This window comes from Peromyscus eremicus, chromosome 20 (assembly GCF_949786415.1).
Source record: "Peromyscus eremicus chromosome 20, PerEre_H2_v1, whole genome shotgun sequence".
NCBI lineage: Eukaryota > Metazoa > Chordata > Mammalia > Rodentia > Cricetidae > Peromyscus > Peromyscus eremicus.
Window position 1 is genome coordinate 45949911 of NC_081436.1, and position 16939 is coordinate 45966849.

At 39.3% G+C, this 16939-nt stretch overlaps 1 protein-coding gene across 1 annotated transcript in view; it reads left to right on the forward strand.

The window, feature by feature from the left end:
* The window catches only part of Taf2 (TATA-box binding protein associated factor 2), a 65103-nt gene that overhangs the window by 18264 nt on the left and 29900 nt on the right, over positions 1-16939 (forward strand). Inside the window, exons 11-20 of the mRNA XM_059247118.1 lie at positions 898-1033; positions 3313-3467; positions 4085-4199; positions 4490-4599; positions 5543-5608; positions 7161-7413; positions 9622-9762; positions 13125-13235; positions 14163-14356; positions 16118-16257. Of these exons, the coding sequence (XP_059103101.1) occupies positions 898-1033; positions 3313-3467; positions 4085-4199; positions 4490-4599; positions 5543-5608; positions 7161-7413; positions 9622-9762; positions 13125-13235; positions 14163-14356; positions 16118-16257 (1421 nt within the window). The remainder of the gene's footprint in view (positions 1-897; positions 1034-3312; positions 3468-4084; positions 4200-4489; positions 4600-5542; positions 5609-7160; positions 7414-9621; positions 9763-13124; positions 13236-14162; positions 14357-16117; positions 16258-16939) is intronic.

A 16939-nucleotide genomic window follows, 5' to 3' on the forward strand; every position in this document is an offset into this window, starting at 1 on the left:
CCTGCAAGGAAAAGCAGCCAAAACAGCCTGAGACAGAGGCCGTGTGTGCCATCAAAGTGAAGCAGCAAGTACCAGGCTGCAGAAGAACTTGGGACCCATACCTGGCTCCTACAGTAAGTCCTGGATGCTGGACATGGAACTATGGTGTCTTAAGTTTTACTCTGCTGTGCTTTGGTTTGCGTTGGACCTATCCTTCTGTTCTCCTCTGCTTAGGAATAAGAATGTTTACTCAGCCATTGTATCCTGAGAGTGTTGGCACAAAAACACAACGCTGACCTCAAAGGGGAGTATAAGAGATAGTTTATTCCAGAGCCAGATAAGGGGGATCCTGGCCCATGGACACAGGTAGATGCAGCTTTCCCCAAACCCCATATTACTGTGTGGCAGCAATTTTATGTTAACAGAACAAAGTCACAAATCAGCATACTTTTCAAATACATTGTTGGTACTCAGTGTCAGACCCAGGGATTCTCAAATGCATTAGCAGCGGAGCTGCACTGCAGCCTTGTCCTTGGATTTTTCTTGTTTTTACAGTTATATTGTTTCTATTTTATGTATATGGGTAAAGCTGAATTTGGAGGCAACACCACACAGACATTGATTGTGAGAGTGTAATTTGATACACTTTTGAAAGGTAATTAGTTAGAGCCAATCAGTTTTAGAATGGCTTGTGTTACGGTAACATAGTTTCTGCTGTATGTATAGGATCATAAAAATTCTGCTTTTAGGTATTTGCTGTGCAAAAGTATTTTTGTAAAATTTACTGTAGCATTTTGGAAGAGTGGAAGATTATGAACAGCTTAAATTGTTTACATTAAATGTAAAGTCCATCTTCTACTTATTTTTTTCTTTAATAGTCGTATTTGTTTTATTGAGTGAATTTATGTTTTTTTCCAGCCCCGCATCTCATCTTCACTTTTCAATAAAGCATCCACATACACTGTCCTGGGAATACTACACTATGTTTCAGTGTAAGGCTCACCTTGTGATGAGACTCATTGAGAACAGAATCAGCATGGAGTTTATGCTGCAGGTGAGTACTAGCGTTAGGACTGAGCAACGTTAAAGAAATAACTGTATGTCTGTATGTGTTAGTTACTTTTCTGTTGCTGAGATAAAACACCATGACTACAGCAATGTATTTATTTATTCGTTATTTATTTTTTGAGATAGAGTTTCTCTTTGTAGCCTTGACTGTCCTGGAACTCCACTCTGTAGACCAGGCTGGCCTTGAACTCAGAGCTCCCCCTGCCTTTGCCTTCCAAGTACTGGAATTAAAGGTGTGTGTCACCACCACCTGGCGACTAAGGCAGCTTATTAAAAAAAGTGTTTATTTGGGCTCAAAGTCCTGGGGGCTCGAGTCTGTGGTGTGGAGCAAAGGGAGGGTGACGGGCCGCCGAGACAGCAGGGAAGACGCACATAACACACTGAGAATGGAGGCTTTGAAACCCCAAAGCCTGCCCCCGTGACACACCTCCTCCCGAAGGGCCACGCTTCCTAGTTCTCAAACAGCTGCCAACTCCTGACCAAGTATTCAAATGCCCGAGACTCATGGAGCACAGTTCATTTAAGTCACCACATTTGCCTCCCTGTCTCTCGTAGTCTTGTGGCCATATCATCATGCAAAATACATCTAGTCCATCTTCAAAAGTCTCCAACATCTTTACAGTCAAAACACTGTTTCAAAGTCCAAAATTTCTTCTGAGACTTCAGGCAATCTCTTAATTATAATCCTCTGTAAAAGGAAAAGCAGATTATATCGGGCAGTGGTGGCACATACCGCTGATCCCAGCATTCAGGAGGCAGAGGCAGGGGGATCTCTGAGTTTGAGGCCAACCTGGTCTACAGAGCAAATTCCAAGATAGCCACAGCTACATAGAGAAACACTATCTAGAACAAAAAAGAAAAAAAATGCATAATTCTAACAGATAATGGCATATAATATACGTTACCATTCCAAAAGGGAGGAATTGAGGCATAGTGAAGAAAAACTGGACCAAAGCAAGAATGAAACACGGCGGGACAAACTCTAAATCCCTTAGCTCTGTATCCAATGTTAAAGGGTTTAGATGGCTCTGCCCTTCCTGCTTTTCTGCCTGCAGCACACTTCTGTCTCCTGAGCTCATTCCCCTCTCTGTGTGTAGCTCTCCTTGACAGATGTCCATGGCTCTAGCACCTCCAACCTCTTGGGGTCTCCAACACAGCCAAGGTTTCACCAAGTGGCCTCTGAAGGCCTCTATACAGGGACTTATCTGCCACACATCTGGCCTCAGCTGCTCTTCTTAACACCAGAGGAAGATTCCACAGCTAGTTACTTTGTTGCTATCATTAAATTTTGCCATATTTTAAAGTTTTAGTACAAGTAGTTACAATATAGGAGATGGAATAGTAGAAACAAGGTAGATGGATTACTTGTGTAAATATATATCATATATGTGCTTTTTTTTGACCCACTCTCTCTCCTTCCCCATTCCATTGTGTTCTTTTTTCTTTTTCTGTATTTCTCATTTTCTCCTTGAAATGCTGAGGATCAAATATCTGGTCTTATACATACTAGGCAAATACTGGTCTCAAATGGATAGATGCATTAAAAAATAACAGCTAAATTTTCCCCATTGATAACATTCTTAAAGGCAGTTTAAAAGAAAAACTTTTGAAAAATCATTTTTGCTGAGGATGTAGTACAGTGGAGTGCTTGCTTAATGTGACTGGGGCCCTGGGTTTAATTCCTGATGTTATAAAAATGAAAACATACAATTTTTTCTAAAGATTGAAGAACAGAAATATTAAATAAGAAAAGTGTGCCATAAAAGGGCATTTATACTTTTCAGAATGGAATAGATTTTAATTAGTATCCTCATTTATGAATTTTCTTTTGTAATGCTAGGTCACATGTGCTAGGTAAATACCATCCCACTGAAACACAGCTCCACTCCTCTTTCATATTTCCTTTTTTAAAAGTAAAAAACACATGAAATTTATGACATGTTTAACATGAGAGTACTAGGCTCCTAATGAATATTCCTAGTTTTGAATTCCTGTATAAAATTTGGTAGGTATTATATATTGTGCTTCTAATCCTTAATAAATGATATTTTATGTGCACATTGTTAACATTCAGTAATGTTTCTATGAACAATGTTCTTATATCCTGTTTTAATATTTGTATGTTTCTCTTGCTTTTAGCAGTTAACTCAAAAAATCTATATGTTACATAGTTGCTGTCTTCTGTAAATGATCACAAAAGATCCAGTGCAACCTAGGTGCAGTGTCCCATTGGAAATGGTGTTATGTGGGCATCTGTTCTTGCAGGTCTTCAATAAACTCCTAAGTCTGGCTAGCACCGCCTCATCTCAGAAGTTCCAGTCACACATGTGGAGCCAGATGCTGGTTTCCACCTATGGGTTTTTGAAATCCATTTCCAACGTCTCTGGCAAAGACATCCAGCCCTTAATAAAGCAGTGGGTGTATCCTTTTCAGTAGCAGCTCAGCAAAGTGGGGAAGAGAATAAGCTATGGGAAAGATGGGAAAGAGGGAGGCGATCCATTGATATTTCTCTAAAATTAGAAATAACTGACTCGTGTCTTCTAAAGCTCCTTCCAAAAACTGAGTTGGAATCATATGTAAACATGGATGTTTATATTTATAAAATTTGACATAGTTTGTGCTATTTCATATGAACAGAAACGTAGGTTCCATGGAGATAAGGTAAGTACTCTAGCAGACAGGCTTATAGTATTACTTGTAAGATGAAATGGTCTGGTGACTTTTAAATGTGTTTGGAGCTTGGCACGACTTGAATGGTATCTTGGAACTTGGCAATTTTTGCATTTTTCATTTGAAAGTACTATTAATAATCCAGTGGAGTGGTGTTACTTTAAAAACATGAGCTTCTCAATGTTTCAGAAAGTTTGTTTAATCTGGGAAACATTTTTCACAAGAATTTTGACTATTTTGCCACCTGGGATATAATGAAGTGTACTTTGATCTAGTGGGAATACATTTGAAAATTGTTAATATAATAAGCTTTTTAAAAAAGCACATTTTCATTTTAGTATGTAAAATTTCCTTTACAATTCTTCAGAGACCAGAGTGGAGTAGTAAAATTTTACGGAAGTTTTGCGTTTAATAGAAAACGAAACGTTTTAGAACTAGAAATAAAACAAGATTACACATCTCCGGGAACGCAGAAGTATGTGGTACGTGTTTCTCTAGAGGAGTGTGTTGCTCTGTCGAGCCCGGTGCCAGTGGAGGAGGGGCTTTCGAGCTGGGGTGACTGATGACTTTGCAGCGAGTGCTTGAAGGGAGGAGGCTGCAGAGAGATTGCAGAGCATGCATCCTCTCGCTTCCCTGTGCTTGGCACCAGCTGAGGTCCCTCTCTGTCACTGTGTGTACTTTGATATTGTGACTTACCTGCCTTTCAATGTAAGGATATGCACTGGCCGTTTTCTAGCAGTCTGAATGGTATGTTGCTGTTGTTTCTTTTAAGGGACCACTTAAAGTGACAGTGCAAGAGTTAGACGGATCCTTCAACCATACCTTGCAAATTGAAGAAAACAGCCTTAAACATGATATACCCTGCCACTCTAAAAGCAGAAGGTAGGCAGTGAGTCCTAACTCTAAACCGGAGCTGAAACTACAAATCCCACCCGGAAAAAGGACTAACTTAAACTCCAGTTGTACACCCAATGTTTGCAGGAAGAGCATCTTACCTGCTGGCTTTTTCTCCTGTTGTACATCGTGTTAGCATTACCACACATACTTTGCATCTGATGTCATTGTTAATGTTTTTGAGACAGGAGCTCATGTAGCCCTACTAGCCTTGATCTTATTTCCACCTCCCGAATATTAGAATCACAGGCGTGCATCCCTACACACCCAGCTCTTGCTTTCTGTTGTTGAAACACCTCTGTCTTTGGAATTATTTTTTTTATATTTATTTAAATTAATTTTAGGACGTAGTATCACTCTATAGTCCAGGCTGGCTTAGAATTCACTATGTATACTATACTAAACGCAATCTGTGTGCCTCTGCTGCCCAAGTGCTGGGATTATAGGGATTATAGGCTTCTGCTATCATGTCTGGCTTTAAATAAATTTTTCATTTGCTTTTTTTTTTTTTGAGGGGCGGCAGGTCTTATATATTCCAGGCTGATTTGCTTTCAACACCCACTTTCTCTAGCTTCAAGGTAGATTTTGTTATTCTTAAATTCCATTTCGCGGGGCGGTGGTGGCACACGCTTTTAATCCCAGCACTCGGGAGGCAGAGCCAGGCAGATCTTTGTGAGTTCGAGGCCAGCCTGGTCTACAGAGTGAGATGTGAGATCCAGGAAAGGTGCAAAGCTACACAGAGAAACCCTGTCTCGAAAAACAAAAAAAAACAAAAAAACAAAAAAAAAAATCCATTTCATTGTATATTCACTCTTCTTTGGCATATCTTTTAATGTTTCACGAAACCCTGTATTTGAACTTTGACTGCTTGGTAGCTCCATTCTGATTTGGAAATCCCACAGTTTTCAATTTTACTTTTCTTTAAATACAGGAATAAGAAGAAAAAAATCCCACTGATGAATGGGGAAGAAGTTGACATGGATCTTTCTGCAATGGAGTAAGTTACTTAAAAGTATGTAATTATCTTTGAAATGCATGTTTTTAAAACCACTTAAAGTCAATCAAAACTGTTAGGAAACAATTAACTCATTGAGGATACGATATTATGTTCAGACTGGCTGAAAAGAAGAAATGCAGTAGTGTAGGCACAGGCCAAGCCTCAGCTACACAGCCTTCTTGCTCTCTCGGTGGTTCCTTGAGTAGTAGTTCTCAGACCGATATGCATGGAACTCACTTGATAAACCTTAAAATGCCATTTCTGATTCATTGTGTTACTTGTGGGCCTGAAGTTTCGATTTCAAGTGAATCCAAGGTGACAGTCATTGTGTTTGGGACAGTGCTCCGGAGCACGGTGAGACAACCTCTGTGGTCGCACTGTTTAAATACCACACTTCTAAATTTTCCTATTTAGTTTTGGTTCCTTGAGACAGGGTCTCTTGTAGCCCAGGTGGTTTTTGCTGAGCCTGGCCTTTTGCTTTTCTTTTAACTTTATTTTACATGCATGAGTGTGTTGTGCTTGCATGTATGTCTGTGTTTGACATGCATGCCTGGTGCCTGTGGAGGTCAAAAGAGAACGCACCAGATCCCCTGGAACTGGAGTTGCAGACAGTTGTGAGCTACCGTTTGCATGCTGAGAATTAATTGAACCTGGGTCCTCTTAACCGCTGAGCCATCTCTCTAGCCCCTGGACTTGAATTCTTGATGCTCCTGCTTCTACAGCTCATTGTGATACTGATTGATATTTCTTAAGTATATTTTTATACTGAGTATGTCAAGAGCACCCAGTATTGAACTGAATTGGTATTACAAAGTGGTATTCTTCTGATCAAAATATTGACATAGCCTTGATTTTTTTCTTTGCGTGTTACTTGAGAAATACATGAGAATAAATTGATGGGCCTTCAAATTATGATTTGAACTTTCTTGAGAAAGGTAGTCATGAGTTAGTTTTTTTGTTTTGAAGCAGGGTTTCTCTTTGTAACAGCTCTGGCTGTCCTGGAACTTGTTTTGTAAACCAGGCTGGCTTCAAACTCAGAGATCCACCTGCTTCTGCCTCCTGAGTGCTAGGATCAAAAGCATGTGCCACTACCACCCAGTGAGTCTAGCATTTTAAAAGATACTGTATGTTAACTAAAATTAATTCAGTAAAACAAATGCTTTCCTTTTTTTTAAATTTCTAATAAGGAGTAATGTTTATAGCTATAGTCAGTTATAGGAAGTTAAAGAAAGTTTTATCATTTACATTTTGTTATCTCATAATTGCAGTAAAACTTCCCAGAGTAATATTTTCACTGCAAAATTTGGAATTTGGTATTTTATGTGGTAACTCTTCATTATGTGGCAACTCTTCATACCTTTAAAGATCTTTGGTAAGATTGTGAGAAAGTTAGCATAACACAGTGAAAAGTTGGTTGAAGTTTTAAAGTGTGACTGTGATAAAACTCAACAGCATGCAAAGCCTGTGTCTAGGAGGAGAGACTGAGTAGTGACTGCTTTGTTTTTGTTTTCTATAGGTAAGTTTAAAGTTCTAAAACTGTATTTTCTCTTAGCGCTGATTCCCCTTTGCTGTGGATAAGGATAGACCCAGACATGTCAGTCCTGAGGAAGGTGGAATTTGAGCAGGCTGATTTTATGTGGCAGTATGAACTCCGCTACGAGAGAGATGTTGTTGCTCAGCAGGAATCCATCCTGGCCTTGGAAAAATTCCCCACCCCGGCATCTCGTCTTGCACTCACTGATATTCTAGAGCAGGAGCAGTGTTTCTACCGAGTTAGAATGTCAGCGTGCTTCTGTCTTGCAAAGGTGAGGTTACACAGGAGGAAGGAGACTGCCCTACGACTGCTGTGCACTTTTTTTTTCTTTCTTTTTTTTTTTTTTTGGTTTTTCGAGACAGGGTTTCTCTGTGTAGCTTTGCACCTTTCCTGGGACTCACTCTGTAGACCAGGCTGGCCTTGAACCCACAGAGATCCTCCTGCCTCTGCCTCCCAAGTGCTGGGATTAAAGACAGGCACCACCACTACCCAGCTACCAACCATATATTTAAGGGTAAGAATAATTTTGGTTAGAAATTCTGTGACTGGGGACTGGAGAGAACTGGCTGCTCTTCCAGAGGACTGGAGTTCAGTTTCCAGCACCCACATGGTGTCTCACAACCGTCGGTAATGGGATCTGGTGCCCTCTTCCAGCGTGCAGATGTGCATGCAGACAGAACACTCATGATCATAAATAAATCAATCTGAAAAATAGAAAAGAAATTCTATGATTGTAGTAATTTATGGTTTTATGTGAGAATACATAAAATTAACACATTTTAATTGTTCCATTGTGGTAGTTATTTTATTTTGGTTTAGGAATTGAAATTAGTGGTAAGTAACCTACAATAATTATCTCTATGATTTAACATTCTAACAAAAGTTACTTTATCAATAAACGGTCTTTAGATTAAAGAAAAGTCTGAACAGAAGGATGCAGATGGAAAGCTGAGCAAACGTGCTGTGTACCGAGCACTTAAAGCATCTGCATGACAGGCTTGCTCCCGTTTCAGTGGGTGCTGATGCTCTATAGTTCTTTTGTCTGGCTATGTGTGCTGAGATAGTAGAGAGAATGGCATTACTTGCTAGGGATGCATTTCATTGGCACTTTGAAAAGTCTTGTGATTTTTGTTAAAATTGTAGCAGAGCCATAAAACTACAAGATAAAATATTTAATCATAATTTCCTTTATTTCAGATACTTTTTATAGGCCCTAAAAATTTCAATACTAAGAATTTTTTTTTTCTTTGAACTCACTGATATCTGCCAGCCTCTGCCTCCCGAGTTCTGGCATTAAAAGTGTTAGCTACCACTGCCTGGAAAGAATTAAATAGTTAAGGAAAGGAAATGCTTTAAACTTTTGAACTTTGAACTTTGAGCTTTGCTGAAAGTCCTTTTCCTGGGGTCTCTTATACATTAATTTGTTTTTATAGCTTATTAATTTATGAATTTGTTGTTTTACATCAAGTAATCTAGGACTAGCCTTGCTTACTTAAACATAGCATTTGCTTGGTACATAAAGTTCAGTGTCTCTTTTCCTTTATTTTTATCTTTTGTAGTTTTTTTTATTGTGCTTAAATTTGAGGTATTTAGATATTACTTATCTGTGAAGCATGAGTTTCTTTTCATGTGCCAGATCAGTTTTAAGTGGCTGGAACCCCAGGGGCACTGCTTTCGGGCAGCCGCTTCAGCATGCTGGGCTTGCAGTACACCTGCAGCCTCGTCAGCCTCGGAGTGAGAGACCCTGGAGACTCAAGCCTCGGCTCTAGTTCGGAGTTAGCAGTCGCCAGCAGAGTGTCAGTGATTTTTTTTTTTTTTCACCAGCAAGAGTAGGACACATGGCTTGCATAAGAGAAAACAACCATTCACTCAGCATTGGCTTCTGCTCTTGAGTAGGGGACAGATACCAGCATGGAAGCGCTTAAAGGCCTTGTACATGACCTGGGCTAGGGGCAAAGGGATAGAGTCTGTTGTGTACCCTAGGCTGGCCTGGAACTTACATTCATCATGTCTTAACCTTGCCTCACTATTCTTCTCTAAATAAATAATATATCATATTTGGCTTCATTTTCACTTGAGTAGACTGAAAAATATTTAAAACTCACAGTAATGTTTTCAGTCTTAAAAGCTTAAAATATCAGAATTACATCTACTGAGGGGATAGGGTCAAACCCAGTCAGAGGTCTTTGCAAGCACATTTTCCTTAAACACAAGAGGATGCTGGCATTAGAAGTTAACTTGTGCAGAATGACTGTAAGTCACATAGGAGTGGGCTTTTGGTTTATCTTGGGTTTGTTTGTTTGTTTGGTTGGTTGGTTGGGTTTTTTGGTGAGTGAATTTGTATATTTTCTTGGAAATGGGTAATAAATGACCAAGTTGCATTAATTTCCAAGAACCGTAGTGTTGGCTTTTAGAATTTTGTCTTCAAAGTGTATTTATAATGGTGATGCACAGTACTTCATCTTCTGATTGTTTACAGATTGCAAACTCAATGGTGAGCACATGGACGGGACCACCAGCCATGAAGTCTCTCTTCACTAGAATGTTTTGTTGTAAAACATGTCCAAACATTGTGAAAACAAACAACTTCATGAGCTTTCAGAGCTATTTTCTACAGAAGGTACTCCTTACTTCTCTTTGTTCTTAATGATGTCTTTATACTAACCAAATTTTATTGATGCTCACCTAGTAGGATTTTTTATCCACAAACTCTTGTGTATCTGTTTAACTTGGAAACTGTCCATCTGATAGGTGTGTATTTCTTACAAATCTACTCTGCTCTGAAGTTTTTCTAAAGTTTTAAGTGGTTACTCATGTTTATCATTTTATACAAATCATATCTACATTGCTTATAACGTGGGAAAAAATGAGTGGCCTTTGATTGGTAACAGGGAACCGAGGTCTGGAGTCTGTGCACACCTTTCTGATAGCAGGCCTCTTAGAATGGGGACAGTACATTCTGACTCAGAAGCAGCCCAGCTCAGAGTGCCAAGGCTTTGCTTGCTTGTTTGGAGACAGAGGTCATGTAGCCTTGGCTGCCTGCAAGATGCTGCATTGGGAGGGCAGTGCCAGTCACTGTTCTGCTAGATGCCACATTTACATTTTCAGAAAGAAAAAATGAGATGAAATCTGTAGGGTGTGTTTAATGTTAAACTTACAGGAAGCTTTCTATTAATAAGTTAGAGGGAGACTGGAAGTGTGGCTACATTGAAATATGAGAAGGTGACTAATTGTTGAGTGGTTTGGAAATCATTTGCAGACTTTGTCAGTCAAAAGAATGAAGGCTGAGATTAGATGAACTGGATGTACTAGTACTAAGTGTGGAGTTAAAAGAAGAGAAAAGAGACGAAAGGGATGCCTTGATCTTAGTTGAAGAAGAGGGCAGCTGCTGGGGACAAGGCACAGTAGAGAGAAGAATCACTGCGGTTTGTTTTCTTCCATGTCTAAGATTAGGCACCTCCAGGCTTGTTTGATAGAAAGGGAAGCCAGAGGAGAAAGTTAATGTAAAACGCAGGTCAGGCTTTGAGCAGAAAGAAAGACATGAGAGGCAAATAGAAGAAAAGGTACGAACACTGTTTTTCTCAAGCATGTAGAAAGGAAATTTTCTTTTAAGTGAAACTCCTTCTGTAGCTCCAAAGATTGTGGAAGAGGGGCCCAAAGCAATAACAGAGCCCAGAGAATGTTGTGGGACACCTTCTTTAGGGCAGGGCATGGCTGTTAGTTACACTTTGGACCCCTTAGCAGAGTGATTATCAGCGAAAGACCTACTCAAGATAGCACCTTCAGTGTTCTGTTGGGAGGAGCGGCACTCCCTGGGCCCCACCCTCCCTTCGGGTATAAAGGCAGTTAATGACGATGAGAGTGGGAGAGTTGCTTTCTTCAGTGGTCTAGCAACTGTAAGAGGCCCTTGCTCCCATAAGTGACCCTAATGCAACTCAATGAGTCACCCAAAAATGAAATAGTAAAGAAAGAAAGAGGACATGACGGTGGAGGGGTCCTGATTGGAGAGAGGACTAGGATTAGCAGGAGTTGGTAGTGGAGCTCTGTGTATATGGCAAAAAGGAAGGTAATGTGGAGGTTAAAGATTTCGCTTGCTTTTTTTTTTTTTTTTTTGGTTTTTTGGAGACAGGGTTTCTCTGTGTAGCCGCAGGTGTCCTGGAACTAGCACTGTAGAACAGGCTGGCCGTAAACTCACAGAGATCTGCCTGCCTCTGCCTCTCCAGTGCTGGGATTAAAGACGAGCGCAAGCACCACCACTGACTGGGCTTCTTTTCTAGTAAAAGGAAATAGACTGGACAGAATGAGAACATATGTGTGTCATAAAGATAGTTATAAGGCTTTTTGTTTTGTTTTGTTGTTGTTTGTATGTATTTCTTCCAAAATGTGTTTGTGTGCATATTAGGTTGCAGTGTAAAGTTTATTTCTTACTGTGGGTTGAAGTAAAAAACTTGGAGAGAGAATGCTTTTAGTCCAGTTGACTTTTACATAACACTTGAAGTTGGCAGAAGAGAAAAATTAATGCCTACATCAAACACTTAAGTTTCCCACGCTAGGGTGCAGAATGGGCAGAGAACAGGTATTCCTGTGGGGAAAGGAGCTTCCCCTGAGTTTCTCCTTCAGAACCAGCACTGACTGCATCAGTCCCTGTTCTCATTGCTGTGACCGAGGCAGAGAAAGGAAGGCAGGCTTTGGTTCGGCTCACAGCTGGAGAGGATGTAGTCCATCTGGAGAGAAGCATGGGGCAGCGCATGATGTGCTTCGTCACATTGCATCTACAGTCAGGAAGCATTGAATGTGAATGCTGGCTCTCAGCTCCTTGTTCCCCAGTCTGTGGGGTAGTGCCACCGTAGCCACCCTCCAGCTAAAGCTCTAGAAATGCCCTCAGAGACATGCCCAGAAGTCTGTCTCCTAGGTGACTCCAGATGTAGTCACGCTGGCAATGAAGATTCACTGTCACACTACTGTTGTTTCTATTTATTGTCTCTGTATAGTGCCCCTTTTTACTCGAGACAGGTTTTCTTGCTCTGTAGCTCAGGCTGGCCTGGAATTCCTCATCTTCCTTCCTCTACCTCCAGTGTGCTGGAATTAGCAAGAATGTACTACCCACTGTTCTCACTGCTTCTGCTCTTTTAAGCAAGAAAATGAGCCTTTTCTTTATTGTCCAGTTTACAAGGGAAAATCGTGATCTCTTCCATGTTCTAAGTAGGACCAAGTTTCTGTGCAGCTGCTCTTCTGTCTAGGGCTCAATTAGCTTTATTTCACTACCAGAATTTACTGTTGTGTGTCTGTCAGGTTGCCACTAACAGAAAGTTGCTTATGAAATTTAAGAAAGAAGAAAGGTACCCTGAATTTCTTATTATTATCTGTCCTTGGTCCACGGGCTGGTTAGCTGTAGTTTGTTTAATGCCTCTTGCCCGTATATCATTAAGCCCTAAAAATGACCGTGGGGCAGCAGCTAGCCTGAGATATGCAGAGTAGTGGATAGTGAAGGTGGGAGTCAGAATGAACAAGTGCTGAAATTGTGTGCTGGTTCCACTGTATCACTTAGGAATGGGTTGATACAATTTATGTTATATGTGAACCAATGCTGAAATTGTATACTGGTTCCACTGTATCACTTAGAAATGGATTGATACAATTTATATTATATATGAACCAGTGCTGAAATTTTATACTGGTTCCACTGTATCACTTAAAAATGGATTGATACAATTTACATTATATATACTTCCTTCCAGCAAGGGAGGGCTAAGGCACATAGCCTGTAGAATATGTCCAGTCATGAAAATAGTCCCTGGATTTCTTACCCATTTCAGCAGTGATGCTTTTAGATATGTCTGTAGTGGGAACACTTGGGAGATGGGGTATTAGGTTCCATCTGGATATCTGTGTTAATCCCAGTGTAATTCTCTTTATAGCCCAAATTGGTATAATAATGATTAAGTTGAGATGTATGCTTAAAATTTTTTTTTTTTTTTGTAGACTATGCCGGTTGCCATGGCTTTGTTAAGAGATGTACATAATCTTTGTCCCAAAGAAGTTTTAACATTTATTTTAGATTTAATCAAGTATAATGACAACAGGAAAAATAAGGTACAGTGTTTTTCTCAATGAATATTACAAAGTACCGAGTGATACTTGTTTTAGGATAATATATGGGGGCCTGCAGTCTCCAGGACTGCAGTAAAAGAAAGGAAGAAATACTTATTTGTAGAGTCATTTGTGAACCCCTGATACCTTTCTAGAGTTAGAGGCACAAGACATGATTTATTGGAATAACCAGTGGGTACCTCTGTGTGTGTGTGTGTGTGTGTGTGTGTGTGTGTGTGTGTGTGTGTGTCTGTCTGTCTGTGTGTGTGTGTATGTATGTTTCAAAAAGCTTCTGAAGGAGGTTAGAATATTGAGGCAGCTACAATTTGAAGAACAGAAGAGGAAGAATGTATAGTAAATCAAACAGCAACTGTCATTCTGTGCATGTAGACTGTAATGTTTCTTTTTAAAATAGTGTTGTTTTAAGGAATATGCTGTTACTGATAGTTTTGAATTTTTGTTTTTTGATTCTCTTCTGGGAGTTTCTGTTCTTTGAAGTACATGGTTCTTCCAAGTTGCTTTTCTTTAAGCTGAGTTAGTTTCTTTCTTTATCTTTTCTTTTTTTGGACTGTAATCTTGTAGATGATCTGGTTAGGAGACTGCAGGGTGATCTTACACATAGTGAGTGCTTAATATACTAAGAGATCACTGATGATTGCAGCATTTTCACAGTTTTCCAAATCACAAGTCTGTACAAAGGATAGGTTGATAGTTACTAGAAAACTTGCTGGTAAATACAAGTTTTCACTCTGTGTGTGTGTGTGTGTGTGTGTGTGTGTGTGTGTGTGTTGCTGGTGATGAACTCAGGGCTTTGTGCATACTAGAGATGTGCTGTACTTCTAAACTGAAATGATTTAAAGTTGTATTTGTTGTATTAGTATCTCATGAAAAGGCTTAATTGTATCTGTTCTTAATTGTTCTTTGGCTTAGTTTTCAGATAACTATTATCGTGCAGAAATGATTGATGCCCTGGCTAATTCTGTTACACCTGCTGTCAGTGTGAATAATGAAGTCAGAACTTTGGATAACTTGAATCCTGATGTTCGACTAATTCTTGAAGAAATAACCCGGTTTTTGAATATGGAGAAACTTCTCCCAAGTTACAGACACACTATCACTGTCAGGTGTTGCTCAGCCCTTTGCTACTCCTTTAGATATATTTTATTTCCACAGCTGTACCCTTATTCCATTAGATTAACTTGGGGAAAGTTAAAGTAAAAATTAGAAATTTAAACTTTCTGATACTATCATCTCCAGATAAATAGATAATATTTGGAAAATATTCTTTAAAGTTTTTCTCTTTGTAATGGAATTTTAAATTTATAATACTATATGTATAGTTTTATAAACAGTTTCCATCGTATGTATCCTCTAATTTTCTAAAAATATATATTGTTTTGTCCTTTCATGCATGTGCACATACACACATACAAGCACATGGTTTGTGGGGCACCTGTGCTGTGTTGCATGTGTCCTGGTCAGAAAACAACTTTGTGGATTTGATTCTCTCTTTCCACCTTTGTGTGGACTCGGGATGGAACTCAGATTCCCAGGCTTACACCTGTCAAGTGCCTTCACCTGCCGGGCTGTCTCACCAGCCTAGAAGTCTCACCAGCCTAGAAATTCTTCATAAGAAAATATTTTGTCAGGTTCATGTTTTATATCATCACTAGTGTGTGAAGAACCCCATTTGTCTTTGAGACAGGTCTCATGTAGCCCAGCTGATATAGCCATGATAACCTTGGTAACTCCTGATCCTCTCGAAGTGCTGACATGCACCAGACCTAGCTTGTTAGCCTTCTTTTCAGAACTACAATTCTCTGTCAGCTTTTGTCTGAGTTTGCTAAAAGTTGATTACTAATTATAAAAAAAAATTAGCTCCCTTATTCTATTTATTATTATTATTATTTTCTTTTTTTGAGACAGGATCTCACTATGCCTTTCTTGCTGTCCTGTCTACCAGGCTGGCCTCGAACTCAGAGATCTGCCTGTCTCTGCCCTCCAACTGATTCCACCCCAGCCCCCACTTGTACAAGTGCTGGGATTAAAGTGTGTGTCACCACACCCAGCTAACCTTCCATTTTTATGGTGAATGAATAAGATTTCTGGAGAAATTATCTAAATTATATTTTTATTGCTAAGTAAATTCTGGAGTGTGGTTTTGTTGACATGTATATGGCTCTAAGATTCTAAACATACTGAAATTTGTTTTTATGCTATTTAGATATTATTGAAATTTTGTCATACAAATTGAACATTACAGAATTGAATGTGCATTCAAATCATAAGTTTTTTTTTGTTTGTTTGTTTCGTTTTGTTTTGTTTTGAGACAGGGTTTTTTTGTTGTTGTTGTTTTGTTTTGTTTTGTTTTGTTTTTTGTTTATAGCCCTGGCTGTCCTGGAACTCTGTAGATGAGGCTAGACTCAAACTCAGAGTGCCAGGATTAAAGGTGTACATCACCACTGCCCAGCAAATCATGAGTCTTTTAAAAAATTGTTTCTGTTTGATTTTTTTTTTTTTTGGTTTTTCGAGACGGTTTCTCTGTGTAGCTTTGTGCCTTTCCTGGATCTCGCTCTATAGACCAGGCTGGCCTCGAACTCACAAGGATCCGCCTACCTCTGTCTCCTGAGTGTATGAGTGTTTTGCCTGCACGAACATCTGTGCATATAGGCATCAGATCTCCTAGAGACAGGTGTGAACTGCCATGTGGGTCTGGGAATCCAATCTGAGTTCTCTGGAAGAGCAGCCAGTGCTCCTAACTGCTCAGCCATGTGTCCAGCCCCCCCATAAATAAGGATTTTTTATGACAAATGAATCTCTAATACTGAAGCAATAAATTTAGTTCATGATACTTCACAGGAAGTAATTTACTTTTTTCTCACTAGTTGCTTGAGAGCCATAAGGGTGCTTCAGAAGAATGGACATGTGCCAAGTGATTCATCTCTTTTCAAATCCTATGCGGAGTACGGCCATTTTGTGGACATCAGGATCGCTGCTCTGGAAGCTGTTGTTGATTACACAAAAGGTAATAATACCATCCTGGTGGTGCTTGTTCCAGCTTAGAGAGAAATACGTCTTCATAGCACATGCAGTGCACAGATTTTCATTGTTGTGACTTTTGACTTAGTGTACATAGTGGATTGCACTGTGACATTTTCACACTTATCTGTTATTGTTAAATTCTTGGCTCACTAACTTAGTTTGGTGATGATAGGAAAAAATAAAATAAAGATATCTTTAACTAATGGGAGAAGCCAGCATATTATATAAATTCAATTTTACATTATTTTTAAAAATAAGACATTTGGGGAAAATATCTAAGGATTCAATGAAATAGTGTACAAGTGTGTAAAAATTTGTAACTATGCAAACAAAGCAAGAGAGTAACTTCTGCAGGAAAATTAGGTTAGGTCTCAAGTTGAGAGAAATAAAGAGTGTGACAGTCAAAGCAACAGTACATATTTAAAACATTTTCAGAAAGTAGGATGATTAAGATAAATAATAGAAATATTTCACAAAAATGGAGGCTGGAAAAAATAATTCAAGAAACAATGGAATTCTCTGAGAAGTGAAAATTAAAGTGACATAAGCTAGCCTCTACTGCAGTTTTAATTGTGAGTTCCTGGACATAATCAGAAGCGAGGTGGTGTACAGAGTCTAGAGGTCGCATATGGGACTCTATTGAAGTCTACACCTGTTTCTGATTT